Here is a 26917-nt window from a genome sequence, read left to right on the forward strand (position 1 = left end):
CTTTAGTCTGAGAAAAGTGGTCATTTCTACCACAATTTTCGTAAATACCCTGGGGGCGGAGGAGATGCCGAAGGGTAAAGCTGTAAACTGAAAGTGGTTTATTACGCCTTTTTCGTCTTGCAGAGCGAATCTTAAGTAGGCCTGAGACTGTTGATGTATGGGGACATGATAATACGCGTCTTTTAGGTCTATGGACGTCATGTATGAACCTTTTTTGATTAGTGGAATGATGGAGAAAATGGACTCCATTTTGAATTTCCAGTATAATATGTGTTGATTTAACCCTTTTAGATTTATTATCGTACGGGAGGATCCGTCTGGTTTTTGGACCAGAAATAAACTTGAGTAAAAACCCCTCCCTCTTTCTGGGTTGGGGACCTCCGTTATCACGCCTGCTGATTTTAAATGTAGGACTCCCTGCCAGATTTTTTGCAATGTTTTGGGGTTGTGAGAAGTTAACTGAAAACTTCTTGGGGGGATTGAGGAAAGCTCTCTACAATATCCGTTCTGGATTAAGTTTATGACCTAAGGATTCTGGGTCACTTCCTGCCAAGGTAACAGAAATTTCCTCAATTTGCCCCCTACTTTGGCGTCATTGTTTGTCGGTTTGTTTATTCTGTGGGTTGAGGAGTAACCCTCTGCCTTTGCCCCCTTTGGGATAACTCCACCGACCCGTTTTACCTTTGCCTCTATATGACTTAGACTGAGAGGAATAGGGAAGAAAGGGTTTCTTTTTCTCTTCAGGAAAAACCTTTTTTGTGTCTGCTGCCTTTTCCAGTATTGTGTCCAACACAGGACCAAACACATATTTGCCGGAGAAGGCAATAGAGCAAAGTTTTGCTTTAGATGCTCTGTCTCCTCCCCAGGATTTAACCCATAAGGCGCGACGTGCGGCATTAGATAGAGCTGCATCCTTGGCAGCAAAACGGATGGATTCTACGGAGGCGTCCGCTAAAAAGGCAGTGGCAGACCTCAGTAAGGGAATTGAACCTAAAATTTCCTCCCTAGGGGTTTTATTTTTTATGTGGTTTTCGAGCTCATTTAGCCAGATATACATAGTTCTGGCGACAGATGTGGCGGCAATGTTGTTCTTGATACCATACATAGCAGCCTCCCAACATTTGCGCAGCAGGGCATCGGCTTTCCTTTCCATAGGATCAGACAATTGGGAGGAGTCCTCGAATGGCAAGGAAGTCTTTTTTACCACTTTAGCGACTTGTATGTCGATTTCTGGTGTTTCTGTTGGGTCAAACAGTAACCTTTGTTTAAATTCTCTGGAGACTCCTAGTCTTCTTTCAGGATCACTCCATTCGTTTAAGATCATATCTCTAATGTTCTCGTTCACAGGGAAAACTTTAGATCTTTTCGCTCTGAGCCCCCCGAACATTTCGTCCTGAACCGATTTAGGTTTCTGGACGTCCTCTATGCCCATAGTAGACCGTACAGCTGCCAATAAGTCGTCAATGGATGAGAAGAAAAATTTTCTATCATCCTCAACAATTTCACCTTCCGACAGACTGCCATCACCATCAATTGGTCTAGGTTCGGAAGGGCCCAAGTCCATGTCCTCTGGATCAGAGGAGGATGGAATTTAAATTTTAGGTTTTTTTTGTGGAGGTACGGAAACAGATTTAAGAGAGGCTAGCGAGGATTTAATTTCATTTTGTATCATCGATTTAACCTCCATTAGGATGGACAGCTGTTCCTCTTTTATTAGGGCATAAATACATGGCTGGCAGAGTTTTTTAGTGTAACCTTCTTGCAGCCTTTTAGCACAAGTAGCACATCTTGTTTCTGGCTTTGATCTTTGCCTTTGCTCCCTATAAAAGAGGAGCAGCAATACATTAGCCCAGTATTTGCATATAAAAGACAGGATACATTTGTTTCATGTCCCCCACAGGGTAATTCACAGTTGGAGTGGCCGAGGGGGGTTCCGCCTGATCCATGGTGCTTGCTGGGGTGTCCGGAGTAGACATGTTCTCCAACAGGGAGGACTCACAGTGGAGGCCGCATAATTTGAAAGTGCCACATTTTATCAAGCCTAGTGGGGTCTGACGTCATCACAGCGCGCCCGGCATGCACGCCCTCCACTGACATCTAACTCCACCCCCACCCAGAAATATCCAAGCGCGCGGCCAGCGGCAATAGCGATGCCGGCGTGCAGCACTGGATTTGCGGTCAGCTTCCTCGTATGAGGAAGACCCCGGGTTCTCTGTGGAGGGAAAGCAGGCCCCCAAGCTGAGGACGAGTTCCCTCCCGTTGCTCCACCTCTTCCCAGCTTTGGAATGAACTGCAGGAGGGCCGATGGAGTTCAGGATGAAATCCTCAGGTGTATACAGGTACCCCTAACGATACCTCCTTCCGGAGGTGCTCTGTGTAGGTGCTCCATAGGGACAGGAAAACACTGAGGGTGAGAGTGGGTGGTGGCCTTTTAACCCCTTAAGGACTTAGGACGTACCGGTACGCCATGTTTGCCGAGTCCTTAAGGACCCAGGACGTACCGGTACGTCCTAACTTTAAAACTACATTGCGGGGGGGGTATAATCGGAACAGGATGTCCACTGAAATCATTCAGCGGGCATCCTGTCACAACGCCGCATCGGCGATTGCCGCAAGTCAATTCAGACCTACGGTTTTACCTTATCTGGCGGGCGGCGGCTGTAGGGGAGACCCGAAGGCATGGAAGGCAGCGCAATGCCTTCCTTAGGCATCTGTGCTGCCTTCCGGTGACGAGCCTGTGAGATCCAGCCCCCTGGATCTCACAGTCAGGAAGCTGTATGAGTAATACACACAGTATTACTCATACAGCCAATGCATTCCAATACAGAAGTATTGGAATGCATTGTAAAAGGGATTAGACCCCCAAAAGTTGAAGTCCCAAAGTGGGACAAAAAATATAAAGTAAAAAAAAAGTTGAAAAAATAAAGTCCCCCCCCCCAAAAAAATAAAAAGTTTCAAGTAAAAATAAAAACGTAATTTTCCCCAAATAAAGTTAAAAAAAATTGGTAAAAAATAGGGGGGGGGGGGAGTTGACATATTAGGTATCGCAGCGTCCGTATCAACCGGCTCTATAAACATATCACATGACCTAACACCGTAAAAAATAAAAACTGTGCTAAATAAACAATTTTTTTGTCACCTTACATCACAAAAAGTACAACAGCAACCGATCAAAAAGGCGTTTGCCCACCAAAATAGTACCAATCTAATCGTAACCTCATCTCTCGAAAAACGAGCCCCTACCTGAGACAATCGCCCAAAAAATAAAAAAAACTTTTTTGTTTTAAAAAAGCTGTTATGTGTAAAACTTAGGCCTCATGCACACGACCGTTGTTGTGTTCCGTTCCGCAAAATGGGGTTCCGTGATCCGTTTTCGTGTGTCTTCCTTTATTTTTGGAGGATCACCAGACATGAAGGAAAAAAAATTAAAAAATCTAAGACAGGTTTGCCATGCAAATGATAGGGAAAAAAAAGGACGCGCGGACGTGGATGACAATCTTGTGTGCCTCCGTGTTTTTTAGCGGTCCCATTGACTTGAATGGGTCCGCGAACAGTTTTCCGCGAAAATAATAGGACAGGTTATATTTGTTTGACGGACTGCAACCACGGATCACGGACGCGGATGACAAACTCAATGGGTCCGCAGAAAATCACGACACAACGGACACAGAATAAAACAACGGTCGTGTGCATGAGGCCTTACATAAATAAAAAAAAGTATACTTATTAGGTATCGCTGCGTCCGTATCGAACGGCTCTATAAAAATATCACATGACCTAACCCCTCAGATGAACACCGTAAAAAATAAAAAATAAAAACTGTGCTAAATAAACAATTTTGTCACCTTACATCACAAAAAGTGTAATAGCAAGCGATCAAAAAGTCATATGCACCCCAAAATAGTGCCAATCAAACCGTCATTTCATCCCGCAAAAAATGAGACTCTACCTAAGATAATCGCCCAAAAACTGAAAAAACTATGGCTCTCAGAATATGGAGACACTAAAACATGATTTTTTTTTGTTTCAAAAATGATATTATTGTGTTAAACTTACATAAATAAATAAAAAGTATACATATTAGGTATCGCAGCGTCCGTAATAACTTATTCTATAAAAATATCACATGACCTAACCCCTCAGGTGAATACCGTAAAAAAATAAAAACGATGTTAAAAAAAGCCATTTTTTGTAACCTTACATCACAAAAAGTGTAATAGCAAGCGGTCAAAACGTCATATGCACCCCAAAATAGTGCCATTAAAACCGTCATCTCATCCCGCAAAAATCATACCCTACCCAAGGTAATCGCCCAAAAACTGAAAAAATTATGGCTCTCAGACAATGGAAACACTAAAACATGATTTTTTTTGTTTCAAAAAAGAGATCATTGTGTAAAACTTACATAAATAAAAAAAGTATACAAATTAGGTATCGCCGCATCCGTGACAACCTGGTCTATAAAAATATCACATGATCTAACCTGTCAGATGAATGTTGTAAATAACAAAAAAAAATAAAAACGGTGCCAAAACAGCTAATTCTTGTTACCTTGCCTCACAAAAAGTGTAATATAAAACAACCAAAAATCATATGTACCCTAAACTAGTATGAACAAAACTGCCACCCTATCCCGTAGTTTCTAAAATGGGGTCACTTTTTTGGAGTTTCTACTCTAGGGGTGTATCAGGGGGGGCTTCAAATGGGACATGGTGTCAAAAAAAACAGTCCAGCAAAATCTGCCTTCCAAAAACCGTATGGCATTACTTTCCTTCTGCGCCCTGCCGTGTGCCCGTACAGTAGTTTACGACCACATATGGGGTGTTTCTGTAAACTACAGAATCAGGGCCATAAATATTGAGTTTTGATTGGCTGTTAACCCTTGCTTTATAAAAGTAAAAAAAAATATTAAAATGGAAAATCTGCCAAAAAAGTGAAATTTTGTAATTGTATCTCTATTTTCCATTAATTCTTGTGGAACACCTAAAGGGTTAACAAAGTTTGTAAAATCAGTTTTGAATACCTTGAGGGGTGTAGTTTATAGAATGGGGTCATTTTTGGGTGGTTTCTATTATGTAAGCCTCGCAAAGTGACTTCAGACCTGTAGTGGTCCCTAAAAATTGGGTTTTTGAAAATTTCTGAAAAATTTCAAGATTTGCTTCTAAACTTCTAAGCCTTGTAACATCCCCAAAAAATAAAATATCATTCACAAAATGATCCAAACATGAAGTAGACATATGGGGAATGTAAAGTAATAACTATTTTTGGAGGTATTACTATGTATTATAGAAGTAGAGAAATTGAAACTTTGGTATTTTTTTTATAGATAAAAATGAATTTTTTTTACTTCATTTTACCAGTGTCATGAAGTACAATATGTGACGAAAAAACAATCTCAGAATGGCCTGGAGAAGTCAAAGCGTTTTAAAGTTATCAGCACTTAAAGTGACACTGGTCAGATTTGCAAAAAATGGTCCTTAAGGTGAAATAGGTCCTTAAGGCGTTAAACTCTCTGTGTTCCTGCCCCTATAGAGGTCAAGGGTCATCTCTCCATGGTAGCCGTCATGGTGGATGATAAGGAACACAAGAATCGCTATGAAGCCTCCTGGAAGGATGGAATGGTGCTTGGACCTGGCAAACTTTATTCTACAGAAAACTGGAAGAATCTATGACGGATTTTGGGTGAAAGCTGTCCCCAAGTGCGGAAGTCTTGAGCACCACTGGCTGTGACGAACACGACACCAAGAGGCTATGAGACTATATAGAAGAGCAGGCAGCTTAGGCAGGGTGCTGGCTCTCATGTGGGGAGACTTAGGGTCCATTCACACGTCCGAAAAATGGGTCCGCATCTGTTCAGCAATTTTGCGGAACAGGTGCGGACCCATTCATTTTCAATGGGGCTGGATTGTGCTGTCCGCATCCGTACTTCCGTTCCACAAAAAAATAGACAATTGGGGAGAAGAAAATGCATTTTCTATGAGAGTGCCAGCAATGTGTGGTCCGCAAAATACGGAACGCACATTGCCGATAGTCCGTGTTTTGCGGATCCGCAAAACACATACGGATGTGTGAATGGACCCTTAGTGGCAATGCTCCATGGGAAAAATACTATGAAAAGAGGAATATCCCAGGGAAACATCTCACTAGCACCCCCCTCTAGAAGTGACTCCCTAGGAGTCAAAGTCTGACTTTTCAAAAAGCCTTGGAACATGACAAGGGAGATAGTCAGGCCAAATACCCGTCCGCATACTCGGGTAACCCCTGCAAACTGCATGAAATAACAAGTGAATGTCTATTCTTTCCCGCGATGCTCTCCAGTCTACGCCGCTGCTCTCTGTTTTTCTGTGCGCACAGGTCACTGCACTCGATCGGCTGCAGCAGTGATCGGTACACGGAAAGTCACCACTGCAGCCGGGAGGACTGCAGCACAGCGCTCAAAGACACAAGGAAGAAAACAGGCGAGAATCTTCAAGTTTTTATACAACTCAGACAAGCCCTTCAGGGTGAAAGTGGCCGACCCCAAAAGAGTCCTTGGAAGTAGGAAGAGCATGAGAGTCAACACCTTTCCTGACCATGAGCATGCTACCGCGCCGCTGGTACTGGACCAATCATAGCAATAATAAGCACCTACTGTAAGGGGGTCGGCAATGACAGACTTCTCATCAAGCAGTGCTTTATTTGTCACACAGCTCATCACACTTCCAAGTTTGGCGTCACTCGGCACCATGAAGTCGCGGCTTCACATCACAACGTGCACTCACTGTACAGAGGTCTCCCTAACTCACCTCTAGGTCAGTGTTCACACTGCAGTATTCGGCTTCGGTCAGACAGCCTCCTAGATGTGACCAGTGCAACACCTTGGGGGGATCATACCCCATACATCTCCTCGGACAGGTTTCCTTCCCTCTTCATATAGGAGTCCTGTCACTGCCTCACACTACACAAACCAAATCTATATGAAGTACAGGGGGGAAAAAACATACTTCTCAAGAAAAAAATGCCTTGTTAATAAAACCACCTAAGCTTGGACCTCTGTGCATGTTACTGGCTAGAAATACCGTCACCTACTGTACAGAAAGGCCTTCTACTGGCAGCGCGGGGGCTCAGTGGTCAGCACTGGTTCCTTGGTCCTGGGTTTGAATCTCTGTTTGTTCTCCCCGTGTTTGTGTCGGTTTCCTCCGGGTTTCCTCCCACACTGCGAAGACATCCTGATAGGGAACTTAGGCTGGGTTCACACGGGCGTTGCGGGAACACCCGCGATTTTTCTGCGCGAGTGCAAAACATTGTAATGCGTTTTGCACTCGCATGAGAAAAATCGCGCATGTTTGCTACCCAAACCCGAACTTCTTCACAGAAGTTCGGGCTTGGGATCGGTGTTCTGTAGATTGTATTATTTCCCCTTATAACATGGTTATAAGGGAAAATAATAGCATTCTGAATAAAGAATGCATAGTAAACTAGCGCTGGAGGGGTTAAAAAAAAAAAAAAAAAATTTAACTCACCTTAATCGCGTAGCCGGCATCTCCTTCTGTCTCCTTTGCTGAACAGGACCTGAGGTGACGTCACTCCGGTCATCACATGATCCATCACCATGGTAAAAGATCATGTGATGACCGGAGTGACATCACCAAAGGTCCTTTACCTGTAATTAATGCTCACCTCAGGTCCTGTTCAGCAAAGGAGACAGAAGGAGATGCCGGGCTACGCGATTAAGTGGATTAAGGTGAGTTAAATTATTTTTTATTTTTTTTTAACCCCTCCAGCACTAGTTTACTATGCATTCTGTATTCAGAATGCTATTATTTTCCCTTATAACCATGTTATAAGGGAAAATAATAATGATCGGGTCTCCATCCCGATCGTCTCCTAGCAACCGTGCGTGAAAATCGCACCGCATCCGCACTTGCTTGCGATTTTCACGCAACCCCATTCACTTCTATGGGGCCTGCGTTGCATGAAAAATGCAGAATATAGAACATGCTGCGATTTTCACGCAACGCACAAGTGATGCGTGAAAATCACCACTCATGTGAACAGCCCCATTGAAGTGAATGAGTCCGGATTCAGTGCGGGTGCAATGCGTTCACCTCACGCATCGCATCCGCGCGGAATACTCGCCCGTGTGAACGCAGCCTTAGATAGTGACACTGGGGACAGTGTGATGATGTCTGCATAGCTCTGCGGTAATATAGTAGCGCTATATACGGTAAGTGCACAAAATAAATAACACTAACACCTGTCAGCACGCTGAGGGAACACCTGACTAATATCTGACTAATTACTTTATTTAGAAATATCTTATTGATGTAATATCATTAATGTCATATTAAATGATTAACCTGATATCTGTCAGGCCTTTTTCACATCACATTTTTCCATGCCACATGTATGCAACTGCATAACGTACCGCAACATACACTGTCCATAGGCAGAATAAAATCCACTGTGCGGGTTTGTTTTATTAGCATTACACACACAGCCCTGCCTCACCAACACTACATATACACACACAGCTCTGCCTCACCAACACTACGTATACACACACAGCTCTGCCTCACCAACACTACATATACACACACAGCTCTGCTTCACCAACACTACATATACACACACAGCTCTGCTTCATCAACACTACATATACACACACAGCTCTGCCTCACCAACACTACATATACACACACAGCTCTGCTTCACCAACACTACATATACACACACAGCTCTGCCTCACCAACACTACGTATACACACACAGCTCTGCCTCACCAACACTACGTATACACACACAGCTCTGCCTCACCAACACTACGTATACACACACAGCTCTGCTTCACCAACACTATATATACACACACAGCTCTGCCTCACAACACTACATATACACACACAGCTCTGCTTCACCAACACTACATATACACACACAGCTCTGCCTCACCAACACTACGTATACACACACACACAGCCCTGCCTCACCGACACTACATATACACACACAGCTCTGCCTCACCAACACTACATATACACACACAGCTCTGCTTCACCAACACTACATATACACACACAGCTCTGCCTCACCAACACTGCATATACACACACAGCTCTGCTTCACCAACACTACATACACACAGCTCTGCTTCACCAACACTACATATACACACACAGTTCTGCTTCACCAACACTACATATACACACACAGCTCTGCTTCACCAACACTACATATACACACACAGCTCTGCCTCACCAACACTACGTATACACACACAGCTCTGCCTCACCAACACTACGTATACACACACAGCTCTGCCTCACCAACACTACGTATACACACACAGCTCTGCCTCACCAACACTACGTATACACACACAGCTCTGCCTCACCAACACTACATATACACACACACACAGCTCTGCTTCACCAACACTACATATACACACACAGCTCTGCCTCACCAACACTACGTATACACACACAGCTCTGCCTCACCAACACTACATATACACACACAGCTCTACCTCACCAACACTACATATACACACACAGCTCTACCTCACCAACACTACATATACACACACACACAGCTCTGCTTCACCAACACTACATATACACACACAGCTCTGCCTCACCAACACTACGTATACACACACAGCTCTGCTTCACCAACACTACATATACACACACAGCTCTGCCTCACTAACACTACATATACACACACACACAGCTCTGCTTCACCAACACTACATATACACACACAGCTCTGCCTCACCAACACTACGTATACACACACAGCCCTGCCTCACCAACACTACATATACACACACAGCTCTGCCTCACTAACACTACATATACACACACAGCTCTGCTCAACACTACGTATACACACACAGCTCTGCCTCACTAACACTACATATACACACACAGCTCTGCCTCACCAACACTACGTATACACACACAGCTCTGCCTCACTAACACTACATATACACACACAGCTCTGCTCAACACTACGTATACACACACAGCTCTGCCTCACCAACACTACGTATACACACACAGCTCTGCTCATCCACACCCATTACTCCCTCCTAGGATACATTGCACAGCACATAGCCTCCCTCTTCCTGCTCACTTCCCGGAATCCCAGCACTTCCTACAATCACAGAAGCGACCCCTCCCATGCACGTGACTGGTCACATGACCGTGACATCATCAAAGGTCCTTGCGCTGACTGGCTGTGTGCTGGTCGGTGCAGTATGAGAGTGCGGAGCGCCGCTGTCATTACTGCGCTGTCACCCGCGTCCACCGAGCGTCTGTAAGTAGATAAGACCGGAAGAGAGGAAACTAGTCCTGCTCCACGGGTGACCGCGTCCGGCGGTACCGCCTTGTGTGTGTATGGAGGTGTAACAGGCTGCACGCGCTGGGCTCCGGCTTATGTCAATCTTTTGGCTGTTTGTGGTAACTACATTGTGTCTGTTGTGTACATGTGGGGAGGAGTGTACTGTTATGTTTATTATTCGGCCAGCTTAGGTCCCTGATCACACTGTGAGGTGCGGTTATTCTCCCAGGTCTCCTGAGGATGTCTTTGGGCAGCTGTGACTAATGTCCCAGTGACAACTGTTGGCTCCATCTCTCCACCGCTATGGTAACCCAACCTCCAAAGTGTGGACCTACAACCCCCATCATCCCTGGTGTATTGTGGGTTCACAGGATGGAAGACCCCTGCCAGGAGAATAGGGGAAATGAGCCGAGTCTGGTCCCGGGAGGTGGTGGCCTGACCTACCTCCTGGGGGTACATCATGTCTACACGGCACTGCCTTCTGAGTGTAGAGTTCCAATCTCAGACCCTTCTTTCCAATGTTCAGGTTAATCCACCTTGTAGCCAAACAATTGGTAACCAGAGGCTGGTGCACTCACGTACAACAGCACCCTAGAGGGAAGTTACAGCACAAATAGTGAAGTTCCACCAGGTAGTTCCGCAACCAACAGGTTTTATTCTACTTACAGAATATCCTAAAATTCAAGCCTAAAATCAAATTGCTTTCATCAGAGATCCACCCAACCCGGGTTTCGCCAGTCCAGCTTCGTCAGGGGCGATAGTGTGCACCCTCACAGGTGCAGTATTTATTGAGCCATGGTCTCTTCCAAAGACCGCCCATTAATTCAGACTTATTTTTTCTCTTTTTTTGGATGCTCATCAAAACTCAAGCAATAGAAATAATAAACATAATTCCTAAAGCCCGCAAGGGCCAGCGGTATTTTGAAACAAAAGAAAAGAATACATCAACTTATTTTGTTTCAAAATACCGCTGGCCCTTGTGGGCTTTAGGAATTATGTTTATTATTTCTATTGCTTGAGTTTTGATGAGCATCCAAAAAAAGAGAAAAAATAAGTCTGAATTAATGGGCGGTCTTTGGAAGAGACCATGGCTCAATAAATACTGCACCTGTGAAGGTGCACACTATCGCCCCTGACGAAGCTGGACTGGCGAAACCCGGGTTGGGCGGATCTCTGATGAAAGCAATTTGATTTTAGGCTTGAATTTTATGATATTTTGTAAGTACAATAAAACCTGTTGGTTGCGGAACTACCTGGTGGAACTTCACTATTTGTGCTATAACTTCCCTCTAGGGTGCTGTTGTACGTGAGTGCACCCGCCTCTGGTTACCGATTGTTTGGCTACTAGGTGGATTAACCTGAACATTGGAAAGAAGGGTCTGAGATTGGAACTCTACACTCAGAAGGCAGCGCGATCAACATTTTCTGGAACTTTGACTGTGAAGCGAACTTTACCCACGACGCTTGGTGGATCTGCAGCGCCGATAAGTAACCACAAAGACTAGAGACTGCTTGTTTTTTATATTTAATTGCAGTATAGTGAAGCCCGGGCTGGGATTCTGGGCAATTATAGATGGTAGCACTTAAAGGGCATCTGTCAGGAGATCTGTACCTATGACACTGGCTGAGCTGTTACATGAGCACTTGGAGGCTGAAGGCATCTGTGTTGGTCCCATGTTCATATGTGCCCGCATTGCTGAGAAAAATAAAGTTTTAATATATGCTAATGAGCCTCTAGGAGCAACGAGCGCGTTGCCATTAGGCTGAGTTCACACGAAAGTGTGTGGCCCGTGCCCATGCTGTGGCCCGCAAATTGCGGGCCGCAATGCACGATTGCCGGCCGTAGGTCAGCCGCATCAGATCGCGGACCCATTCACTTTAATGGATCCGCCTGTTCCGCAAAAAGATAGGACATGTTCTATCTTTTTGCGGGACGGAAGTACGGGACGCAACCCCACGGAAGCACTCCGTAGTGCTTCCGAGGGGTCCCGTTCCGTGCGGCCGTTCCGCAATTCCAAATTTGCGGACCCATTGAAGTGAATGGGTTCGCATCCGTGATGCGGAATGCACACGGAACTGTAGCCGTGTATTGCGGGCCGCCATACGGCTACGGATCACACACGTTCGTGTGAACTAGGCCTTACACCTAGAGGTTCTGATGTCTCTTCAACTGCTGCGTCCTCTGCACTTTGATTGACAGGACCAGGCGGTGAAAAGATGGCACCAACACAGATGTCTTCAGCTGCCAAGTGCACATGTAACAGGTCAGCCAGTGTCATAGGTACAAAACTGCTGACAGATGCCCTTTAAAGAGGGTCTTTCACCTAAAATCACCATTATAGAACTCTAACATCAGGATCTCCATTACATTCCCCATATTAGAATGCTGCCTTCCATATTGCTGTCCATTGCCGATTTTCTCAGAAAAACACGTATTTAATATGTTAATTAGTAGGGCTGTCCCGATACCAGTATCGGTATCGGGACCGATACCGGACATTTGCACGAGTACTTTCACTTGTGCAAATGTCGCCAATACCTGATGGCCGTGCAGCGGTGGGTCCTGTGTCCCAGATGATCAGCGGTGGGGACGGCAGCTGCGGGTTCCGTGTCAGCTGCGGCTGCGGGTCCCATGTCGGGTTACATACGGCGGCGGTGTTCCGAGAAATTTCCCTACCCTCATCACTTCCTGTTGTGACACGGCCGCACCGGACATGACGTTCCCAGCTTTTGAAGGAGATGTGCCGCGCAGGCGCACAACACCGGGGTAGGAAAATTTCACACCAGAGTTGGGAAGAAGGGGCCACCTAATGCGCTTGCGCCTTACCTCTCAGCTGGCTCCAGATGATCGTGTCCCAGCGTGTCTGTGCGGCAGCTCCCAAGTCCCATGCGGTTGCCTAGCCCTGGGAGGAAGTTAAAGCCACTTCCTCCCAGTACTCTCTATCCACATGGGAAGGATTACAGCAGGCCAGGTAGGTATAGTGCATGAAATGGAGGAGAAATTCAGTTACTTTCTCTCTATTTCATGTTCAAACAGTGAATATAAAATAAGGGGGAGGGGGGGGGATATAATAGTGATTCCCATCCAGCGTGCCTCCAGCTGTTGCAAAACTACACCTCCCAGCATGCCCGGACAGCCAAAGGTTAGATTGCTGTTGGTCCCAGACATTGAATCCACCGCTGATCAGACTTGTAGTCAGCAACTTTGGTCATGTGACCAATACATTGTGTGCAGTGAAGTCACGTGACTGTTTTAGGGGGCGGGGCTGATGATTTTGGATTTGCAGCTCCAGTTAGACAATAAAAATAAAAGAAACTGAGTAACTGTTGCATGCAACTTGCCTTGGTGCCCATTTTGAAAAACATTGCTTGCACTTTGCATCCAGAATCCAGCAGCTTGGATTTTCCGTGACCGCGGCGTCGCTGTCGCATCGTGTTGGGTGTAGTAGTCCGGCTGCATTCACCATTGTTGTGAATTGCAATGTGACCACAATCTTCACGCAGTCCTCGCTGGATTGGTTTAGCTTTTAGATTGGCTTTACTGTGGCGGTCTGTGGCCTCAGCTTCCCTAATGCTTATCCTGGTGACATCTTTGTTGCATTCCTTGGTTCTTTCCCAGGACTGGGCTTTGTGTAGGGGGCTATGTGCCCTCGTCTGTAGTGCTAGATACTATTAGGGGGAGTACGAGTCGGCACAAGACCCCAGTGGTCGTCTTTGTAGCTGTAGACTGCTCTGCTTGTCTGGTTGGTTTTATTTGTTTATTTTCCGGCTTTTGTTTACTTTTTTTTTTATTAGTTACCTTCTTTTCTGTCAACATTGTAACGTTTGCACCTTTTCTTCATGACAGATGCCACTTGTTTGAAGGAACATTATGGTTGGATAAATGCTAATAAGCTGCAAAGAAGATGGCGACACCGTATGTCCCCGTGCCAATAGGAAATCCATCTTCGGGCAACATAACTAGAAGCCGAAGAAGCTCATCCCTTGGAAGCAGCTCCACAAGTTCGACCTCCTCTAAAGAGCCACCTGAAGATGGCAACCCTAGAAACCGCAAGAAGCTAAGTGCCCCCGATCAGCTGAGCTGTACCTCCTCTGTGTGTAGCAGCCCCCTGGTAAGGACTAAATTTGACTCCTCTGTGGAGTACAGCTCGCGACCAGTACCCCATGAACATATTCCTAACCCGGCAGAGCTGGAAGAGAGGCCTTCAACACCCACCATCTTAGGATATGAAGTGATGGAAGAACGGGCAAAGTTTACCGTAAGCATATCCTACTTTCTGATCTATTCAGTGCTCATTCTGGTTTGATGGCCTTGTGACTTTCTAGCTCGGGTACAAAGGTGACAATACACATTAGATGAATGACAGCGAAGCCGAGACCTGGCGACCATATAATGTGTATGGGGGTGTCCCACAATTCCCCCCGCCATGGATGTAAGCAAAGAGAAGGATTGGGCATGTTGGATTTCCTTTAGGTCTCCGAGGCGATAGATTGCTGTGACTGGGGTCTGTGACTGGCTTAGGCTACTTTCACAATTGCGTTTAACTCCAGAGCGGAGTGCTCCAAAATGCATTCTGTTCTGTTTGGTTGCTCTCCCATCGCGGACAGAAAACTGCTGTAAGCTGTGGTTTTCTGTCCGGCATGGGATGTGGAGCAAAACAGATCCAGCATGAAACGCATCTGTTTTCTCGGACACAATAGAAAACTGATCCATCCCCCATTGACTTAGCAATGATGGATCCAGCATTAAAACCATTGTATGTTAAAGATAATACAACCGGATCCATTTATAACGGATGCAGCCGGTTGTATTATCGGAAACGGAAGCGTTTTTGCTGATCCCTACCAGATCCGGTAAAAAGCTAGTGTGAAAGTCGCCTTATTCTCCTCTCCTTTTAGAAAACGCATTCACGCTCAACCAGACTGAGTATGCATGTGTATGTGGTGGTCAGGAGTAATAGCTGACACTTACCCACAATCTACGGCCTTAATCATTGGTGTCAATTATTTAGACAACACGATTGGTTGACTCCAAAATTGGCCTGAAAGATATCTGTCCATTCGCTTCAATGGGGCCGCAAAAGATGCGGACAGCTCCGTTGCTCCGTTCCGTGGTCCCCGAAAAAAATATAAGCTGTCCTATTCTTGTCCGTTTTGCAGACAAGAATAGGCAATTATATTAATGGCTGTCCGCGCCGTTCTGCAAATTGCGTAACGCACACAGACGCCACCCGTGTTTTGAGGACCGCAAAACGGTCGTGTGCATGAGGCCTAAAAGAGTTGTTCAGGTTCTGAACACATTGCACAACAAGAGAGACTTATTGCATATCCATAGGATATGCCATCAATGTCAAATGGTTTAAGACCCCATGTCTAGGACCCTAATTATTGTTAGCATCTCTAACAATAATTGGGGTCTTTTTTGGCCACTTTCACACGTGTATTCAGTCTGGCCTGGGAAACGCGCTTCGTGTGACAGCTGTATTTCCCAGACTGAACACTGAAGTGAACTCACCTGACGGCAGGTCTACTGTACTGTACTCACAGGCAGTGCCACAGTCAGACAGGAACACACAGCATTATGATGCAGTGTTCAGTCCGGCAAATACGGCCGTCACACAGTGCGTTTCCTGGCCTGAATCATCTCATGTGAAATTGGCCATAGTCAGGTGACACCTTTTTGTTAGGCTTTCACATCTGCGTTTTTGCTAGATCCGTCATGATAATAGAACCGCCTTCATCCGTTATGCATAGAAGAGAAGACCGGCACTCACTGTATAGATGCGCTTATATTTTTATTGTCACATAGATACGATAGATACATAAAAATATAAGTGCATCTATACAAGGAGTGCCGGTGTTCTGCCAGATTCCTATACCTTGCCAGAACGCTATACCAGAAGTGACGCGGCCGCACAGGAATCAGCTGGAGGAGGGTGTGTGCGGCGCTGTGCAAGCGCACATCAACTGGATTAGCAAAAAATCATTGCAGCGCCGCGGAAGAAGGACTTCATGCGCATGTGCGAAACCATACACCGCGCTTGCGCACTTAAGGGTAGGCAGATTTTCCAGCGCAAAATGTTCCATCAAATCTCCCTACCCCTGAGTGCGCACAAATCATCAGGAGCAGCTCATCCTTACCGCAGAGCTGAGTGCAGAATATCGAGGTCACCACATAGCAGAGCTGAGTGCGGGATATTGGGGTATTATCCCGCACTCAGCTCTGCTATGTGGTGACCTCGATATTCTGCACTCAGCTCTGCGGTAAGGATGAGCTGCTCCTGATGATTTGTGCGCACTCAGGGGTAGGGAGATTTGATGGAACATTTTGCGCTGGAAAATCTGCCTACCCCTAAGTGCGCAAGCGCGGTGTATGGTTTCGCACATGCGCATGAAGTCCTTCTTCCGCGGAGCTGCAATGATTTTTTTTGCTAATCCAGTGGATGTGTGCTTGCACAGCGTCTAACACACCCTCCTCCAGATGATTCCTGTGCGGCCGCGTCACTTCTGGTATAGCGTTCTGGCAAGGTATAGGAATCTGTTCAACCTTGGTTTCATCAGACCATAAGACCTTTTCCCACATGCTTTTGGGAGACTTCAGATGTGTTTTTGCAAAATGTAGCCTGGCTTGGATGTTTTTCTTCGTAAGAAAAGACTTTTGTCTTGCCACTACCCCATAGCCCAGACATATGAAGAATACGGGAGATTGTGGCACATGTACCACGCAGCCAGTACTTGCCAGATATTCCTGCAGCTCCTTTAATGTTGCTGTAGGCCTCTTGGTCGCCTCCCAAACAAGTTTTCTTCTCGTCTTTTCATCAATTGTGGAGGGACGGACAGTTCTTGGTAATGTCACTGTTGTGCCATATTTTCTCCACTTGATGATGACTGTCTTCACTGTGTTCCATGGTATATCTAATGCCTTGGAAATTCTTTTGTACCCTTCTCCTGACTGATACCTTTTAACAATGGGATCCCTCTGATGCTTTGGAAGCTCTCTGTGGACCATGGCTTTTGCTATGGGATGCGACTAAGAAAATTTCAGGAAAGACCAACTAGAGCAGCTGAGCTTTATTTGGGGTTAATCGGAGGCACTTTAATGATGGCAGATGTATGCTGACTCCTATATAACAGGATTTTGAATGTGATTGCTTAAGGCTACATGCACACGACCGTATGTGTTTTGTGGTCCGCAAATTGCAGATCCGCAAAAAAAAAAAAATCTGTATGCCACTATAAGAGGGTGTGCACACTTATGCAACCACATTATTTTAGTTTTCTTCCCTCCACCTAAAAGATTTCAGTTTGTTTTTTCAATTGAGTGGTTCAGTTTATAGGTCACATTACAGGTGGAAAAAGTTCTGAAATGATTTATCTTTGATATATATATATATATACACACACACACACACACAGAGTGGATATAAAAAGTCTACACACCCCTGTTAAAATGTCAGGTTTCTGTGCTGTAAAAAAAAATATATATATATATTTTTTTTTTTTACAGCACAGAAACCTGACATTTTAACAGGGGTGTGTAGACTTTTTATATCCACTCTGTGTGTGTGTGTGTGTGTATATATATATATATATATATATATAATATTTTCACCCTGGTAGACCGGATTAGCGGACCCAGTATAGAGGCAACAACAAGTTCTTTGGATCAGTTCAGTGTTTTAATTCCACTTTAGGCAAGTGACAAAACAGTCACTTGCAGTGACCTTGCGGTGTTGGTGGTAATTCACACCATGCGGCAATTCTGCCTCAGAGTCCTTGCTGATAGCAGCACCAACCTGTTTTCACGCCAAACAGATAGCAAGCCTTCATCCAGACACAAGGCTCCCAGATCCCAAAACAGAGACATGGCTTCTGAGCCCAGCTGCCTATTTAAGGACAGCCAGATGTTGGCAAAACCCGGAGCGGCATTTAAAATCCGGTCTGGTATTTGACCTCATCTGGCTGTAAATCAACCCAGCAGCACATATATAATTATTTGGTTGGAGTCTTGCGCTGGAAAACCTGATCTGCCAGTGGATTTCGTGGGTGGCCAGGTATTTGAATAGCCCCATGTAATACTTCCCTGGTTGTTTGCTGGAGGTTTCAGAAGCCCTTTAGACAATAATAGGGTTGCTACTTATTTTGTAATACTGGCTTGTTCTGGGTTTTTACATTGTATTGTATTGGGATTTCTGCATTTTTAGGAGGAAGAAACTGGAATTCTAGTGATTAAGGGAAGTTATACCTGACGTGACCGATGTGCTTGTCTTTGTGTCTGGAGAATAATACAGTGCACTCATGTTATATTGGTCATAGAAAGGAAGGTTAGCCGTCACACTGAATTAGTAATTATTCCTTATTTGTATGGAGCCAACATATTAAATGCAGAGAATATACAGGAATTACCTCTATACTATTCTATACACGCGGCTGAGATAGTTTTATAGGAAGTAGATTTAAAGAGAATTTGCCACCAGTTTTATGCAGTTCTGAGCACAGCATGAACATGACGGACTCTGAGCGAAACACTGGGCCACTTCTTAAAGAGGTTCTCAGCTATTGCTGTACTGATGATATATCCATCAATATCCTATCGTCGGGGGCCTGACTGCCGGCACCCCCTGCGATCAGCTGTTTCCAGAGAACAAGGCATTCGTACAACCACTGCCTTCTCTTCACGGTCTACCTGCTCGACATCGCAGTGGCAAGCGGTGTAACTACAACTCCGCCATCCCCATTCGCTGCAATTTGCTGTAGTTACATCTGCTCACCGCTGCAATGTCGACAAGGATGAGAAGAACACCGCGCTCACGGCTGACAGCACTGCGGTCTCTTCAAACAGCTGATTGGCAGGGGGGCCGGGAGTGGGGCCCCTGCTGATCTGGTATTGGTGACTGACCCTCAGCATAGGTCATCAGTATAGCAGAAGCTGAGGACCCCTTTAATTGACCCAGTCATTTTTCTTAAGGGGGTTGTGCAGCCTGTTTATATTGATGACCTATCCACATTAATAGAGTAGACAAAACACGACTAAAGATGCCATAAAATCCACAAAAGTATATTGCATAACAGCAGACCAGAAATCTGCCCAACCCATGTCTCAGGTGTCTTCTCAGGAGCATGACAGGACCTGTATGGGTGTGACTTACTAATCGTCACCTTCTGTACCATATTTGTGTACTCTTTATTTACAACCACATTCCTGTTATTTTCTGTGGATATTGATTCCCGGATTTTATGTATTTTTGTTTTTTAACTTGTCATTAATAAAATTGATATTTTAATCCAAGTATTGGTAAGAAACGCAACAGCAAATCTTACATTGCATAACAGTCGCTATGTAACCCTAGGCTTAAAGGGGATCTGTCACCCCAATTTCAGACTGTTCTCTACAGTAATACATGCATATGTCATGCCCTGCTCAGGCTATGTGCGGAGGTCTGCCAGATTAGCAGCACGTGTCTAGCCTTTTGTTTTGGAGTCAAGCTAGATCCGCCTCCCTTCAGGTGCACTGGGTGGGGTCGTTGGTTTCAGTTTAAATCGCACCCACTCCCAGTGTTCCCTGCGGGTTATAGCTTCTGTCTGGCTCTGTGTTTGCAAGGAAGGAAGGATTGGCTGTTCCTGCTCAAAAGATAAGTTGGTTTTAGTTCTCTTGTGGTTTGCTGTCTGGGCTGTTAGAGAGACTCCTGCCCCTCCAGGTTCGGAGGGAGCAGGCTGCCTCTATTCCCCTTTCATCATCTTAGGGATATTTAGGGTATTCTCAGCCCAGGCACGAGGACACGTTATTCCCACCTTAAGGGTCTGAACGTGGGCTTAGCAGTATAGGGAGAGCTGGTAGGGATTTATCAGGAGGTGACCTTGATCCCCAGCTTCTCGCCTAGAAACTTGTTTGTTTATTTATCTGTGTTTCTATATCCTGTCCGCCGTGACAGCATATTGCTGCTAAGTAGTCCAGATCACCATTTTCTATTGTCTCACTCCCCCCCTCCCCCCCCCCTCCCTCCGTTCGCCTGCTGTCATTACACAAAGCTACATTGAAATATGCAGTCAGGACTGCTGTGCTATTCTAACATTATGGAGAGGACTCCTGTGCGCGGCAGTCCTGATGATGTATTTCAATGGATAGGATGCAATAGGAAAATAAAAAATTGTGATCTGAGCTCCTTATGTGCAGTACTAATGTATAGCAGTAGATATTGATCCACAATCGGGGTGACAGATTACCTTTAAAGGTGACAAGCGCATGTATAAAATGATCGGGAAGCCTCCATATCCCTTTCTCTGGAAGCCTCAAGGTACCCTAGAGCAGTGATGGCGAACCTTTTACAGACCGAGTGCCCAAACTGTAACATAAAACCCACATATTTATCGCAAAGTGCCAACACCGAAATGTAACCAGAATACTACAGTCCAGTATAGTATATCTATCATTTAGCTATAATAGCCTGCCTACATTTAGTGCGCTGCTTGTGCTGTTCATAGCGCGCTGTGTGCTGATAAATGGCAGGAAGAGTCTAAGGCATATTGATACGGCTTAGACATTTTCAAGGGTGTGGGTGCCCACAGAGTGGACTCTGAGTGCCGCCTCTGGCACCCGTGCCATAGGTTCGCCACCACTGCCCTAGAGCATCCCTGCATAGTTTTTTTGGGAGTTCTTATAGTCATGTATTTCATCCAATTTATGCTGTGTCACTTGGCAGAAGTCAATGCCATTTATTCACTCTTCTCTAGGGGTTTACCTATGTTATAAAACGTTGTTACTTCCAGGTAATTTCCAGGAGTCTAACACGGCGGCTGTGGGGACAATGCTTCCCTTTATACATGTAGATGATCTTCCCATCTGTGGATTGTGTTGGAACTATGGATAAGGTTTAGCCTGGCTGTAAACTTGTCAGACCTGCTTTAAAAATCTTGGTCATCTTTTTATACTTCATATAAGGATTTTTTGGAATCGTACGGCACTAATGTGTATTTCTGTTTGAATGTAGTTTTTATTGCTGTGTTGTGTATGGGGTCTGGAGTGAGAGACTGAAGTAGAATTTTTCAGGGGTCATGCGACCAAAGCGTGGCTTGAATCACCTACTGACTAACTTTTTATTTTTAATAAATAAAACTTATACTTTTATTATGGCTATTTAAAAGTTAACACTCTAAATTAGGGTTAAAAATCCTCAGGATGAGCGGTGAGAGCTGGTGTATAAATTTTGTATACCTCTACTCAGTATACACCACTGGATGGGATAGCCCCTGATACGTTCTCAGGGCTTACCCAAATTCCTAAACCTTTATAGCAACTTTATGTTTAGTTGCATTTGTGTCTCTGCTATGGAGACTCACTACGCTCATCTGACTCTAAAATGTAAAGTGCCCCCGCTTCCCTACATGTTTCGCCGAACCTTCGGCGTCCTCAGGGGATATGCAGGTTTGCAATGGAGGGGGGCGGTCCCTAGATTATAAGAGTTCGGTTTGGGGGGGGTCGGGTGAAAGCGGCCAGTCCGAGCTATACTCTCACTGAATGGCGTGACTATACGCCAATCATATTTGCTTCCGTTATCCACGTCACCTGGTGACGTATTCTCAGACACTCCCATTTTCATGCGTCACTTCCACTTCCGCCCGTGACGTGGACGGGCCTCCGATTGGTGAAGAATCCAGTCTCTATGTGATTCCAGTACGGGGGTGTCTGCGTCATCAGTCCTTTGCTGATGACTCCCATCCTCGCATCAAGCGCCTGATGCGAGGATGGGCGTCATCAGCAAAGGACTGATGACGCAGACACCCCCGTACTGGAATCACATAGAGACTGGTGAAGAATCCAATCGGAGGCCCGTCCACGTCACGGGCGGAAGTGGAAGTGACGCATGAAAATGGGAGTGTCTGAGAATACGTCACCAGGTGACGTGGATAACGGAAGCAAATATGATTGGCGTATAGTCACGCCATTCAGTGAGAGTATAGCTCGGACTGGCCGCTTTCACCCGACCCCCCCGCCCCCCCCCCCAAACCGAACTCTTATAATCTAGCGCCTCTTATAATCTAGGGACCGCCCCCCTCCATTGCAAACCTGCATATCCCCTGAGGACGCCGAAGGTTCGGCGAAACATGTAGGGAAGCAGGAGCACTTTACATTTTAGAGTCAGATGAGCGTAGTGAGTCTCCATAGCAGAGACACAAATGCAACTAAACATAAAGTTGCTATAAAGGTTTAGGAATTTGGGTAAGCCCTGAGAACGTATCAGGGGCTATCCCATCCAGTGGTGTATACGGAGTAGAGGTATACAAAATTTATACACCAGCTCTCACCGCTCATCCTGAGGATTTTTAAACCTAATTTAGAGTGTTAACTTTTAAATAGCCATAATAAAAGTATAAGTTTTATTTATTAAAAATAAAAAGTTAGTCAGTAGGTGATTCAAGCCACGCTTTGGTCGCATGACCCCTGAAAAATTCTGCTATATATTTTAATAGCGTGGCCACCTCCTGTAGGACCCATTAGTCTGTTGCACACAAGAGACTGAAGTACACTCTAGACTGGTAGATGTCACGCTTCGGTGTAGGAGGGATACACCACACCGAGCATAAGAGGGAAGGGAAACGGGGAATCAGGCCTGAAAACGAGGGAAGGAAAGACACCTCCTAGTAAAACATAGCCAAGATCCTGACTGACTACCAGTATAAACGGACCCCAGAGGTAGGTGTGTACATACACAGGAATACATAGTCCTATCTAACCCTATAGGACCCTGGTACTAATGGCAGGGACGAGACTACCTGTTCATCCAAATGGAAGGAAGAACAGGAGTCTCCTTCAGGCCTAATACAAACAATAGGGAAAAGCAACACACAGAACCCAAACAAAATACCAGAAGGGAAAGGTAAGACTTAACTACAAAGTATCAATGGAAGCACCAGGAACTCCGCCAAGATCCACACACCAGCAATCCAAAGATACAAACAGAAGCTATAAACCGCACAGCATAGTGGGAGAAGCAACTATAAATAAGGAAGGTTAAATGACCCTAATAGCCACACCTGAGACAAGAGATGTTGCCATACCAGAAACAGACGCCTATTGATCCACAGGGAAAACCTGTCAGATCAAACCACGTGTTGCTAGTCTCGCCGATCTCCTGCCACCTGTCGCGGGAACGTCCGTGACAGTAAATATGCCTCTACCATGCACTTGAACGCATTTTGCCCAGTTGATGGACTTTGAGAAGGGAAGCATCGTGGGACTGAGAGAAGCAGGATGGTTGTTTCAGTGAATTGCATTGCCCGCCATCCAGGCTGTTCTGACCTAGCTGTCAGGAGGTCTTGGTAGCAGTGGTTATGTGAGGGCATGCACACATGGTAATAGGCTTTAGATGCCTGAGACAAACCACCATCTGCCGACAATCATGAGCAGCTTCCACAGTTTTGTCATGGGCCATCTTCATCACACACCCCTGTCTCTGCCTGGACCATTTCCAGGTACTTAGCAGAAGGAAATTTGGTGTCACTGCACCAGTTTCAGTTAAAAACCACGTTCAATGTTAAATTTCAACCAACTCACATTGGTTTTGGTTCAAATCGCCCATTTTCATCAACTTTAGACTAATGCATATGGCCACCTTTTTAAAGGGGTTTTCCGAGATTTTAATACTGATGACCTATCTAGTTAGGCAATCAGTATCTGATTGGTGGGGGTCCAACACCCGGTTCCCCTGCCAATCAGCCGTTTGAGAAGGCACCGGTGCTTGCAGTAGCGCTGTGGCTTTCTCTCAGCTTTTCGTAGGCCTGTGACGACACGTTCATCAGTCACGTAGACTAGGAGCAGCTCCGTCCCATAGAAGTGAATGAGGCTGTGTGCAATATCAAGCACAACCGCTATACAATGTACGGCGCTGTGCTTGATAAACTGCAGGAGCCCTGCTGTCTTCTCAAACAGCTGATTGGTGGGGGTCCGGGTGTCAGACCCTCACAGATCAGATACTGATGGCCTATGCAGAGGATGGGTCATCAGTATTAAAGTCTTGGAAAACTGATGACCCTCACATTGCGCTCCCTTGCCTTTCTCACGTTAGTGCCCAGTTACAGCTGCCTCCTTGTGCTGGAACTGAGACTATTCGGCCAGCAGTCTAAAGCTAGACTACAGGTCGCGACCCCGTACAGCGGGCTATACACATCACTGATTGTGAAAATAGTCAAATTTTTTTGCTGCAACCAAAGTCACATTTTGTCTATTGGAATACCTCAAGGCTGTTTTTTTAACTGACAGGTATATAAGATTCTAGTTAGAAGAAGCCCGGACGAGAGCTGGGTGGTCTTCCGGAGATACACAGATTTTTCAAGGCTTAATGACAAGGTAAGTTCTGTGGAGTAAGGATAATGTCACTTGTCGCTCTATCTGTTTTTACAGCAATTAAATTATTTTGTGAGCTGAGCAAAATGCAAGTTTTTTTTTTTGATTGTTTTTCTTCACAACTTGAGGATATAAGAGACGGACCTGCAATAGCATTGGGAGTGCATACTATTCATCAAGCATTATTAGACCTGCTTGAAGCGACCCTGTCACCACAAAATGCAGTGCAGCCACCACAAATGCTTTTAGTCATCAATGATAGCCGATAAATTACACATTTTATTTATTTTATTTTTTGTTTATTTTTTTTCTTCCCCCTCAAAGCTGTATATCAATCTGCTCAGCTCCTCCTGCTCTATAACATGCTGCCTGCAGATTACCGCGAATAGTAGTGCGTATCATCTCATAGGTCTGTTGGCACAGAATACCTGGCGCTTTAAAGCCCTGTACCTGCCCCATTCACAAGGCCAGTGGGGGTCTCGCAGTGTATGGCGTATCACTGAGTTGAGACAAACCGTATTCACTGGTCACTTTCACTTTAATCCCTGTAGCTGAAGGAAATGTTCCCCGGTTTCCGACTCGCTCTCCCACCTAAACGCTGGTTTAAGGACAATTATGAGTATGATTTCCTGGAGGACAGGCAGCTGGGCCTGCAGGCTTTCTTACAGAACTTGGTCGCCCACAAGGACATTTCGAACTGGTAAGTCAGACTTTTCCACTGGTATAATTATGCTCTTCGTTTTATTTAATGACATTCTCTGCTTTCCGCCTTTTGCACTTATGTTTTGTAAAAGCAGGCACGTCAGAAACCGAAGCCGTCACTTCCTATGAATCCAGTGCTCAGGGAAGCCATGTGGGACCTCATTCCAGCAATTGTAGGGTGTCCGTTTCTTCATAATGACGGGCAGAATGCCGCTGATACTTTGTCAAATGCTAAAATTCCCTTTTAGAGACGTCTTAATTGTCCAGTCACGTCTGGTCTCCTAAGAGAAGGCATTTATGGCATAATCGGTTTGGCGGGCTAGCAGATACCCTCAACCTCTGAGGACGGGAGGAAAACATTAACCCCCATCTTCTTTCATGGCATAGGTGTTTTACAGTACAACCACAACTATAATGTTAGTACAGGAGCTGCGTGGAAACATTATAGCTCTGCTCAGGTCAGTACACCTACGGTACACCGCTCCCCATGGGCCACCCATACATTGCACAGAAAGTAGCCCCCTACAGATCTCGGTGAGAACACCCTTCCTGTGCGATATAAGAGTTGTCAAACATTTATTTCTCTTGACAGCGCACATCATGAGACGGTCACGAGGTTGACTGTCATTTTATTTTTCATCGCCTGAGGCCATTATTATTATTTATTAATATATATATATATATATATATATATATATATATATATAATTTTTTTTTTTTTTTTTTTTTTGTGGATAGGGATTCAGAGTTGCACCAAATTTGTCTCCACTATCTAAGGTTCTTCACATGCAGGGTCCATCTGAGGTTTCCCTCGGGAGGACTTTATTTCTTTGCTAGATGCCTCTGCATGGTTTTGCTCCATACGGTTAAAAACCAATATTCACGGCAGACACCACCCCCAGGGTGCCCAAAAGGACACAATTTTATGATTCTTTGAACAAACAGGTGGTCCTGATAACTAGCCTGTGTAAAGGTGCCCCCGACCACCTGATGAATGAGCAAACCTTCATTCATCTGGTGAAAGCGTGGTTTCACCAGATGGCACCAAAATCATAATTTCGGTGCAGGAGATCTTTCTGTGTGAAGAGCGCTCTGCTACCCAGAAACAATGATTCTCTATGGAGATGGGCGATCCCAGTAGCCATATCTAGTCCCTCTAGAGAGGAGAGGATTGCTGCATAAAGATGCATCTTTCACCTCCTCCGAGCCCGCAATTATCTGGAACAAACAGTTTGTTCCCAATAATTGTAAACCCTTTGTAAACAAAACTAGAAGAGTGTCGTAAAACAATAGCAGCAGATTTATCAAGAAGGATTGCAATCGTTGCATCCTGGTGAGAAATTAGTCGCCCCATTTACCCAACGTTCCCTTGGAGAGAAACTAGCACACCGTACAATATACTGCTGTACTGAAAACTCTCCCCCATTACTCCTGTCGCCACTTTAATTACATATCACGCCTTGCAGATCCTGTTTAATTTGGGAGTTGTTGGACAGGTTCTGCTCTAGGGATAATCGCTGATCATAAGACCTACACAACAATGTAAAC

At 45.3% G+C, this 26917-nt stretch overlaps 1 protein-coding gene across 1 annotated transcript in view; it reads left to right on the forward strand.

The window, feature by feature from the left end:
• Nucleotides 1–10198: 10198 nt before the first annotated feature.
• The window catches only part of SNX16 (sorting nexin 16), a 32985-nt gene continuing 16266 nt past the window's right edge, over nucleotides 10199–26917 (forward strand). Inside the window, exons 1-4 of the mRNA XM_040432536.1 lie at nucleotides 10199–10302; nucleotides 14174–14585; nucleotides 24584–24670; nucleotides 25219–25367. Coding sequence (XP_040288470.1) covers nucleotides 14232–14585; nucleotides 24584–24670; nucleotides 25219–25367 — 590 coding nt within the window. The 5' untranslated portion in view covers nucleotides 10199–10302; nucleotides 14174–14231. The remainder of the gene's footprint in view (nucleotides 10303–14173; nucleotides 14586–24583; nucleotides 24671–25218; nucleotides 25368–26917) is intronic.

This window comes from Bufo bufo, chromosome 5, assembly GCF_905171765.1.
Source record: "Bufo bufo chromosome 5, aBufBuf1.1, whole genome shotgun sequence".
Taxonomy (NCBI): domain Eukaryota; kingdom Metazoa; phylum Chordata; class Amphibia; order Anura; family Bufonidae; genus Bufo; species Bufo bufo.